This window comes from Motacilla alba, chromosome 6 (genome assembly GCF_015832195.1).
Source record: "Motacilla alba alba isolate MOTALB_02 chromosome 6, Motacilla_alba_V1.0_pri, whole genome shotgun sequence".
Taxonomy (NCBI): Eukaryota; Metazoa; Chordata; class Aves; order Passeriformes; family Motacillidae; genus Motacilla; species Motacilla alba.
In genome coordinates, this window is record NC_052021.1 from 17,694,547 (window position 1) to 17,704,624 (window position 10,078).

Sequence of the window (10,078 nt, forward strand, 5' to 3'; positions counted from 1 at the left end):
TAACTGCATTTGCATTGAGCAGGCTTTTCCCCCTCCACCTAGACTTGTTATTGCACAACATAAAGGCAGCATAAAATATTTGCTCTCTGATTCCACACAAAGAACTTCAGCTTTCTCAGGAAACGTAGAGCTCTTTGGAAGCCTGGTGTTCCACAATGGTAAGTCAAAGGTTTAGATTAGTTTGGGTTTTTTGTAATGGGGATACAGATTGGTATTTGCTTTAAAAGCTGTGCTCACATAATCCCAAAGGTACAGACATCAAGAAGCAGCTTTGATGAGCATCTCAGGAATGGCATAGGTTCTACAGAGGAGGCAGTAGTGTCTATAATATATGTTGTTTCATAAACAGGGGAGAAATTACCATTTGCTTCTTTCTCTCTACAGAAGAGCTTTCTGCCTTTCCTTGTTGCAATGGGCACCATGGTGACCCTAGGTGATGCAGGCTGCTTTACTGTACGTCAGGATCCAGGGAGGCCCTACAGAGGTAGAAACAAGGAAGATCCTCTGACCTGATCGCTCTGTGGTAACTTGGCTCTCTGTGGAGCTGCCAGGAAGAGCTCCAAATACAAGGGAGGGGGAAGACATTGGAAAAACACAAACAGGGGCCTCCAGCAACAAGTTGCTAAATGTAGGGGGAAACAAAGTCTTCCCCTGGGCTGCGTGTGGTTGCAGCAATATCATTGCAATTGGTGACAGGTTGCTAGTGCTATTCCAGCACATGGAGCTCATTGAGGAGTTGAAAGAGTAAAAACCAATTCCTTGTACTTTACTATTGCCTGGAACTACATTTTTAGAAAAGTTGAAATAATTTTTAAACTCCTCTGCATTTAGGTGGCGGCTTAAAGAACCTGTTCTGTTTTGCTGCTGTCTTACGCAGGCTGTATGATGAATGGAAAACTGTATCCCTTTGGAAAAATTGAGAGGACAGAAGATTGCTACAAATGCAGCTGCACGAAAAATGAAATGGAATGCTGTTCCAAGCAAGTTTGAACTTCTTGGTACCATCATTACCTGTAGGATGTCCACAGCTTTCCATTGCTGGGGTTAGATGGGTTTGTAAGGGCACAGGAGAGCTTTTTCTCACCCATGCCACAGAGCTAGTGAAAGCTCTCAAGATAACATTTGTTTTCTCTTTGCCTCTGACAGCTTTCATAGTCGTGCTTCCTACGACAAAGAGAAATGTAAGGTTGTTATTGACAAGAAGCGCTGTGACTATGATGTGGTGATGAAGGATGACCCCTCAAAGAGATGTGTTAGCTATTCTCGCGTGGGCTAACACCTGCTCCAAGCCTTTCTGCACTGTGGAATTCCTCACCTTTCTACACATGCTTTGCCATCACGGAGAAGCACGATGACATGGGAAACTCTCATAAAACAGAGCACTTCAGTAGCTGCCTTCTAACCTCCTAAGTGCTGTAATTCAGCTTACAAGATGCATAATCAGATAGAGTGCCTCATTTCTGTCATTACTGCATTTGTTAACTACAATAAATTGAGATGAAACATCCATAAATACTTCATATTGATGTTTTGTTTTTTGCAGTGACATGGGGAAATGCCACCTTGTTTGACAAAGAAATGTGTTTGGCTCTCTACTCTGACATGCTGTGCGCCAGTACCCTGGCCCAAGTCACTGCCATGCTTTACAGGTCCTCATCTAGCCAGGTGTCAAAATCCATTATCATTTTGAAGTGGTGCACTATGTGGGACATGCTGTGCAATGGCTCCTATTCAGCGTGCACAGCTTTTGGGTAACGCCTGTGCTGCTAAAACAATAGAAGAATAAATGTGGATGAGAGATTGTTGTCCTCTTTCTCCCATTTTTCTCCTTATTTTCATCAATGCCATCACCCAACATTGGCAGTGACTCTTCATGTCCATTGCCCACTCTGACCAGACCTGAAGTTTAAAGCAATGTTAAATTTTAAACTCTGGAACTCTGAGTTGTCCTCTGCCAAGCCCTGATCCTGAAAGTCTGCACACACTGTGCTGCTTTAGTGGCTCTCGTCCACTTTGAAAAAGAGATCTGGATCAGCCCCTGGGGACGTGCTTCCTCACGGCAGCTGAGCTTGAGGTACTAATAGTGCAGATGCCTTCGGTCCCTTCAGTATGACAGTTCCCCACATCCACAGGGGAATGAAGTTCAGCTTCAAAGCAGGGCTTGGAAATCAAATTTCCCACCTGGCAATGTCTAGTGTCCTAAATCTGCCCACATATATGAGACCAGACAACAAAACCCTGCTAAATGCTGCTTCTACATGTAGCTCTCTCCTTCGGAATTGGATATTAAAAAGCCTGTAGTTCACAACAGTCTGTAGTCCACTGTTCCATGGTTTGAAAAGAAACACACCTTCCAGAACAAGTGGATTATTTGATGAAGTTCCATGATCACAACAAATCTGCTGTCTTGTAATAGTATGAGGTTAGACACAGCCAAGCATTCTTAGTGCAGGGATGCTCATTTGGCCCCAAATCAAGAGTCAATCTACATTTATTCAGCAGGGGTGTTTGCTTCACAAGACAATCTATCTCAGCCTCTGTGAGCCATTATTAAAATCAGAAAGATTTAATGGGGTGTATTTTCTCTGGCTTTGGTGATTTGCTTATGAACTTTAAAGGTTTCTAAGACCTGCAAGTATCGTACCTTGGTTTGGGGAAGAAATCCACGTATTTTGCAGGCACTGGTATGACATACTTGACCTTCTGAAGTTCTCTGTGCTGCAGGCTGGATATCAGCCTGCATAGCTCTGTGTTTCTGTACAACTGGTTCCTGTAAAGATGAAAAAGGTGAGGGGCCAGAATAAAGACTCAGCTCAGCTTTTTCCAGAACAGACATTCACATTTGCCTTTTTAAAATCTTGACGGATTCCATCCTATCATTCCTCTAAATGGAGCACGTGAAAACAAACCTTCTCACGTTGCTCAACATTCTAAACTATGTTTTGCCTCAAAGGGTTTTGTGTTCTGCAGGAGAGGAACAGTTTTGAAACTTGTCCTGAATGACTTTTCCGGTTTTATGCTACTTCATGTCAAAATTACACAGAACACAGCCTCAGCCTTTGTTATCTTTCAGTGCACACCGCAGCACTAACAGAGAGAATGCAAAGATCTGGCAAAAGCTCCATTTGCTCTTAACACCTGATGCACTACTCAGCATGTTCCAGCCCTCTGACAGCAGACAGGATTTTGCATGCATTTCTGCCCCACCTAAACATCACCTAGCTGGATAATGCTGTCTGCAGCTTGGCTATCAATATTTGTTTTCCATCAGAAAGGCATTTTTTCTAATCATAATTCTTCCAAGGAATACAAAGTTCTGGACTCAGCAATTTACCCAGGTCGGTGCTCTACAAAACCAAACATTTTCTGGTCGCCAGCTGGAAAAATTCCAGAGATTTCTTTGGATATTACAAAATAACTGCATTTGCATTGAGCAGACTTTTCCCCTTCCACCTAGACTTGTTATTACACAACATAAAGGCAGCATAAAATATTTGCTCTCTGATTCCACACAAAGAACTTCAGCTTTCTCAGGAAACGTAGAGCTCTTTGGAAGCCAGGTGTTCCACAATGGTAAGTCAAAGGTTTAGATTGGTTTGGGGTTTTTTGTAATGGGGATACAGATAGGTATTTGCTTTAAAACTGCAAAAGGTGAGTATTTTAAGAGAATCATCAAGTTACACATTTTAAATGTGGCTAGATTGTATTTCAAACCTGTAAGATGCAAAGACAGGAAGACACGTCTGTGAAGATTACTGTGAGTTTTGTTCTTTGCATTGGAATTCTTTGCAAGAAACTGTACAGTCTTTCACTGCTGTTATCCTTTCCTCAGAAATGTTTGTGACAACATTGAGAGTTTTGCAAACATTCAGGACCAGGCTTTTAAAACTTGTAAATGTCAAGTTTAAAATATACCATTTTTCAGAAAGAAAAAAAAGTGTGTATATTTTGTCCATGTATTTTTTCAGTTCTTCATTTTGATCCCTCAAACTGTGTCCTGTTCCAGCTTTTCAAGCTTCCAAAGGTGTTTGCAGAATCTAAATCAACAGTTAGGTAATGATAAATAGACCAACAATGTCCTGTGGCCTGGTTCTCCTGTGATTTGTGCTCACGTAATCCCGAAGGTACAGACATGAAGAAGCAGCCTTAATGAGCATCTCAGGAATGGCATAGGTTCTACAGAGGAGGCAGTAGTGTCTATAATATATGTTGATTCATAAACAGGGGAGAAATTATCATTTGCTTCTTTCTGTGTTTAAGCTTTATTGCCAAGTTTCTCTAACTTAGCTGACAAATCCCTTGCTTGTTGCAGCATAAAGCACCTTCATATACCTTATTGAACACCAGAGACTTCCCCTTATGTTTGTCTTTAGTTTCAGTGGAAGGTCTTAAATTCTGATCTTTAGAGAGATGAGCATGCCCAAGCTCATGTGACTGGCATTTCCAGGAGTAGCATGATTGGGAAAATACTGGAGGGGAAAATTGATAAAATATTAACAGAAGACAGCACAACACATGAAGGATTTTTGCATTTTCTATAATGACATGAGTGACATGGCATGGAGTATCTGTGTTGTTGCAAACACCTTACCCAGGCAGCATGGAATAGCATACTTTAGGAGTTTCAGTCTTTCCCTTTATCTTCTTTCATTCTGGCTATGGTGCTCAGCGTGGTAACTGTCTCTGTTCTAGCCTAAAGCCTCAGGAACTCCACATCACAGAACCACAATAAAAATGAAGCACTACCCCCTTCCTAGACCACTCCATAAATCTTCCTCTTCCTTGCTTTCACTATATCTTAAATGTCCATCCCATAACAAAGGAGGAAATCAAGGATTAAAATATCAAGTTTTTTCCACAGTAGACAGAGGAGTTTCTCATTCGCTCACCTGCTGCCTGAGCCTCAGAGCCTTTCAATGTCTTATGGCATTGTGATTCAAGAAGCCAAGCCTCTCACTACTACTGTAAACCCAGTTTCAAGCAGCAACAGTCTCAGTAATATCTTCCAAAGTTCAGAACAGTAACTTGGAAAGGTCTACTAATTTCAAATCCTTTCCTTTTAGTCTGCAAGTGCTCTCAAGAAAAATTAAATAACTTCCTCCATTGCTTCTCAGTCTGTGGCTTTTCCAAAACTTTTCCTTTATGTTATTCAGCTGGAGCAACCCATAAAAATAAACCTGTGCTCTCTCCTGCTTCTCTAGTCCTCTACTCCAGTAAAACAATCATTACGAAGTCATGCAGACTTTTTCAAAAAATGTTCTGGATGATCAGCAGGTTCCAGGGGCTGTATCTGAAGGCCTCTTACAGATGCCTAGCTGTTGCCCCCACAAGACAAAAGGAGGTGTGCCCTGTGTCAAGTCCCAACCAGTGTCTGCATGGTTTGACAAGATGGCTCAGGTCATGCAAAGAACAATGTACAGCACTTGAATTTTGCCCAGAGACACACATTTATCACTTTCTTCCCTGACCAGCCACCTGTATCAAAAACCTACTGGAATAGATTTAGATCTGAGATCTCCTCTCCATTGCAAAATATGAAGCAACTGCTGTACCCAGAGGCGAAGCAATGCGATGCTCAACAAAGATTTGCTAGAGAAATAGCTAAAGCTGATTCAAAGGCAATAAATAAAGCACTGACAACAGCTTGGCAGGGCTTTTAAGTTAATAATACTACTGAAGTTTTGTGTGATTTTTAGAGACTGTATTTTGGCAGGGAGTGATGCTGCTGACATGGTAATATCAAGCCATTTTGTATCTTCCCACCTAAATGAAAAATGCAGGGAAATATCTGAAGTGTACCTTTCCACTATTTTCACATACACATAAAGTTATTTCTAATTTTGATTCAGGTTCAGTGACAGCTTTTGGAAACAGAACTAATCAATGTGGATTAAAATGCATGGCATCAGCTCTGGCTTTCTTTTACAGAAGAGCTTCCTGCCTTTCCTTGTTGCAATGGGCATCATGGTGACCCTGGCTGATGCATACTGCTGGAGTAAAATTCACAAGGCAGGGGAGGCGGAAGATGGTAAGAAACAAGGAAGATCCTCTGACCTGATCGCTCTGTGGTAACTTGGCTCTCTATGGAGCTGCCAGGAAGGGCTCCAAATACAAGGGAGGGGGAAGACATTGGAAAAACACAGACAGGGGCCTCCAGCAGCAAGTTGCTAAATGTAGGGGGAAAACAAAGTTTTCCCCTGGGCTGCGTGTGGTTGCAGCAATATCATTGCAATTGGTGACAGGTTGCTACTGCTATTCCAGCACATGGAGCTCATTCAGGAGATGACAGCTCCTTTAGGTGGAGGCTTAAAGAACCTATTCTGTTTTGCTGCTGTCTTATGCAGGCTGTATGATCAATGGAAAACTGTATCCCTTTGGACACATTGAGAGGACAGAAGATTGCTACAGATGTAACTGCAGCGAAGGTGGAGTGAATTGCTGTTCCCTGTAAGTTTGAACTCCTTGGTACCATCATTGCCTGTAGGATGACCACAGGTGGGGATAGATGGATTTGTAAGGGCACAGGAGAGCCGTTTCCCACCCATGCCACAGAGCTAGTGAAAGCCACATAGAGCTCTTGATTGTTTGGATCCTTAGCTGTGTTTGCCTTTCCTCATTTTCTGCTGACTGGGGCTGGACACAAGCCTTTCCAGGCACATCCAGATGGTGGTTGCCTTTAATCTTTAAGGAACTTGTGAACCCCTCTTTCACTGCAGTTGTCTTTCATTAGCTGAGAAAGTGGGGGTAGGAGACTTAAGTGAAGTTTCCCTAAAGAGCTTATGGTGATCTGAATCTCTTTCCTGAAGTGCTTTTCTCCAGTGAATATGCTAAATGTAGAATGACAGGGCTCTGCTCTGAAGTATTTCTCCAGCATTCTCCTTTCCACTTCCTGCTTCCTCAAAAGCCCAATATACCTCAATGGTGATCTTTGTCTTTATTTAGGTGGCACAGTCTATCAGGGAGCAGCCACCACATCCTATGCAAACTGGAAATAATGAAAAATTAAAGGAAAAAAAGAGAAAAGATGCTAAGCCCATGTTTATGCCACTGCAGAGTGCTGTGATGGAAATGCTTTTGCTAGTGCTGAGCATCGTGGAACATCTTCACAGGGCACTGCACAGGGCATCATTTGAGGCTCTGGAAGCTGCAGCTGTGTGCTGCTCAAGCTAGCTCAGCTGCCCTTAGCCATAGTTTGGCCTCTGTCACTCAGGAGTAGGTCAAGCTACAATCACTGAAGTATTGAACCTTTTATGGTTCTCAAGCTAACATTTGTTTTCTATTTGCCTCTGACAGCTTTCGTACTCCTGTTTCTTTTGACAAAAAGAAATGTAAAGTTGTTTTCAACAAGAAGAGCTGTGACTATGATGTGGTGGAGAAGGCAGACCCCTCAAAGCACTGTTTTGTCTATTCTCGCGTGGGCTAACACCTGCTGCAAACCCTTCTGCACTGTGGAATTCCTCACCTTCCTACAGATGCTTTGCCATCACGGAGAAGCACGATGACATGGGAAACTCTCATAAAACAGAGCACTTCAGTAGCTGCCTTCTAACCTCCTAAGTGCTGTAATTCAGCTTACAAGATGCATAATCAGATAGAGTGCCTCATTTCTGTCATTACTGCATTTGTTAACTACAATAAATTGAGATGAAACATCCATAAATACTTCATATTGATGTTTTGTTTTTTGCAGTGACATGGGGAAATGCCACCTTGTTTGACAAAGAAATGTGTTTGGCTCTCTACTCTGACATGCTGTGCGCCAGTACCCTGGCCCAAGCCACTGTCATGCTTTACAGGTCCTCATCTAGCCAGGTGTCAAAATCCATTATCATTTTGAAGTGGTGCACTATGTGGGACATGCTGTGCAATGGCTCCTATTCAGCGTGCACAGCTTTTGGGTAACGCCTGTGCTGCTAAAACACTAGAAGAATAAATGTGGATGAGAGATTGTTGTCCTCTTTCTCCCATTTTTCTCCTTATTTTCATCAATGCCATCACCCAACAGTGGCAGTGACTCTTCATGTCCATTGCCCACTCTGACCAGACCTGAAGTTTAAAGCAATGTTAAATTTTAAACTCTGGAACTCTGAGTTGTCCTCTGCCAAGCCCTGATCCTGAAAGTCTGCGCACACTGTGCTGCTTTAGTGGCTCTCGTCCACTTTGAAAAAGAGATCTGGATCAGCCCCTGGGGACGTGCTTCCTTACGGCAGCTGAGCTTGAGGTACTAATAGTGCAGATGCCTTCGGTCCCTTCAGTATGACAGTTCCCCACATCCACAGGGGAATGAAGTTCAGCTTCAAAGCAGGGCTTGGAAATCAAATTTCCCACCTGGCAATGTCTAGTGTCCTAAATCTGCCCACATATATGAGACCAGACAACAAAACCCTGCTAAATGCTGCTTCTACATGTAGCTCTCTCCTTCGGAATTGGATATTAAAAAGCCACAACAGTCTGTAGTCCACTGTTCCATGGTTTGAAAAGAAACACACCTTCCAGAACAAGTGGATTATTTGTTGAAGTTCCATGATCACAACAAATCTGCTGTCTTGTAATAGTATGAGGTTAGACACAGCCGAGCATTCTTAGTGCAGGGATGCTCATTTGGCCCCAAATCAAGAGTCAATCTACATTTATTCAGCAGGGGTGTTTCCTTCACAAGACAATCTGTCTCAAGCTCTGTGAGCCATTATTAAAATCAGAAAGATTTAATGGGGTGTATTTTCTCTGGCTTTGGTGATTTGCTTATGAACTTTAAAGGTTTCTAAGACCTGCAAGTATCGTACCTTGGTTTGGGGAAGAAATCCAAGTATTTTGCAGGCACTGGTATGACATACTTGACCTTCTGAAGTTCTCTGTGCTGCAGGCTGGATATCAGCCTGCATAGCTCTGTGTTTCTGTACAACTGGTTCCTGTAAAGATGAAAAAGGTGAGGGGCCAGAATAAAGACTCAGCTCAGCTTTTTCCAGAACAGACATTCACATTTGCCTTTTTAAAATCTTGACGGATTCCATCCTATCATTCCTCTAAATGGAGCACGTGAAAACAAACCTTCTCACGTTGCTCAACATTGTAAACTAAGTTTTGCCCCAAAGGGTTTTGTGTTCTGCAGGAGAGGAACAGTTTTGAAACTTGTCCTGAATGACTTTTCCGGTTTTATGCTACTTCATGTCAAAATTACACAGAACACAGCCTCAGCTGATGCACCTGAAGGAATGTTCTTGCTTAGAGCAACAACAGCCACAGCTTCTAAGGGAAGTTGGATTTGGAGCATGGAGATCAAAGACTTCCTACCTAAGTAGCTCACAGAACTGCGTCTTGAGAAAATATGGTTTTCAGAATTTATGGGTATATTAAAATTTTATTTACAAAAATAAACAATTTAATTAATAACAAACCTTGGATTTTCCTAATGGATTACTTTTTAATTTGAAGCACTTAGAAGTGCAGACATCAAGATTAATATTCAGCTTGTTGTAGCCTGGAACTGTGCCATGTGACGTTGAAGTATTTCAGAATTCCAAATTTTTTCTCTAGCAAAGCATTGCAAATGAAATAAGGATATATTTCTCCTAAAATTTATGAAAATTAGTTTATTACCTTATGCCTTATTTTGGTGGAAGAGAAAGAGATGCTGTGATGTGATCCAGCTTCAGCTAAGCTCTCAGTGTTCAGAGGCTTTGATTCTGGTAGTGGCCAAGCACCTTTGTTATCTTTCAGTGCACACCGCAGCACTAACAGAGAGAATGCAAAGATCTGGCAAAAGCTCCATTTGCTCTTAACACCTGATGCACTACTCTGCATGTTCCAGCCCTCTGACAGCAGACAGGATTTTGCATGCATTTCTGCCCCACCTAAACATCACCTAGCTGGATAATGCTGTCTGCAGCTTGGCTATCAATATTTGTTTTCCATCAGAAAGGCATTTTTTCTAATCGTAATTCTTCCAAGGAATACAAAGTTCTGGACTCAGCAATTTACCCAGGTCGGTGCTCTACAAAACCAAACATTTTCTGGTCGCCAGCTGGAAAAATTCCAGGGATTTCTTTGGATATTACAAAATAACTGCATTTGCATTGAG

At 42.2% G+C, this 10,078-nt stretch overlaps 1 protein-coding gene across 4 annotated transcripts; it reads left to right on the forward strand.

Moving 5' to 3' along the window:
- On the forward strand, nucleotides 1–7,662 carry LOC119702780 (beta-microseminoprotein-like). Of its 4 annotated transcripts, none has more exons than XM_038141378.1 (4): nucleotides 1–158; nucleotides 385–484; nucleotides 878–980; nucleotides 1,147–1,513. In XM_038141378.1, exons 1-4 carry the CDS (start codon nucleotides 156–158, stop codon nucleotides 1,274–1,276), a joined length of 336 nt encoding a protein of 111 aa, XP_037997306.1. In that variant the 5' UTR covers nucleotides 1–155; the 3' UTR covers nucleotides 1,277–1,513. The 4 variants fall into 4 exon arrangements, with proteins under 4 accessions (XP_037997306.1, XP_037997304.1, XP_037997307.1 ...); XM_038141376.1 differs by lacking the exons at nucleotides 385–484; nucleotides 878–980; nucleotides 1,147–1,513 and adding exons at nucleotides 5,929–6,028; nucleotides 6,345–6,447; nucleotides 7,294–7,662 and having other exon boundaries at nucleotides 25–158; XM_038141379.1 differs by lacking the exon at nucleotides 1–158 and adding an exon at nucleotides 269–298.
- The last annotated feature ends 2,416 nt before the right edge of the window (nucleotides 7,663–10,078 follow it).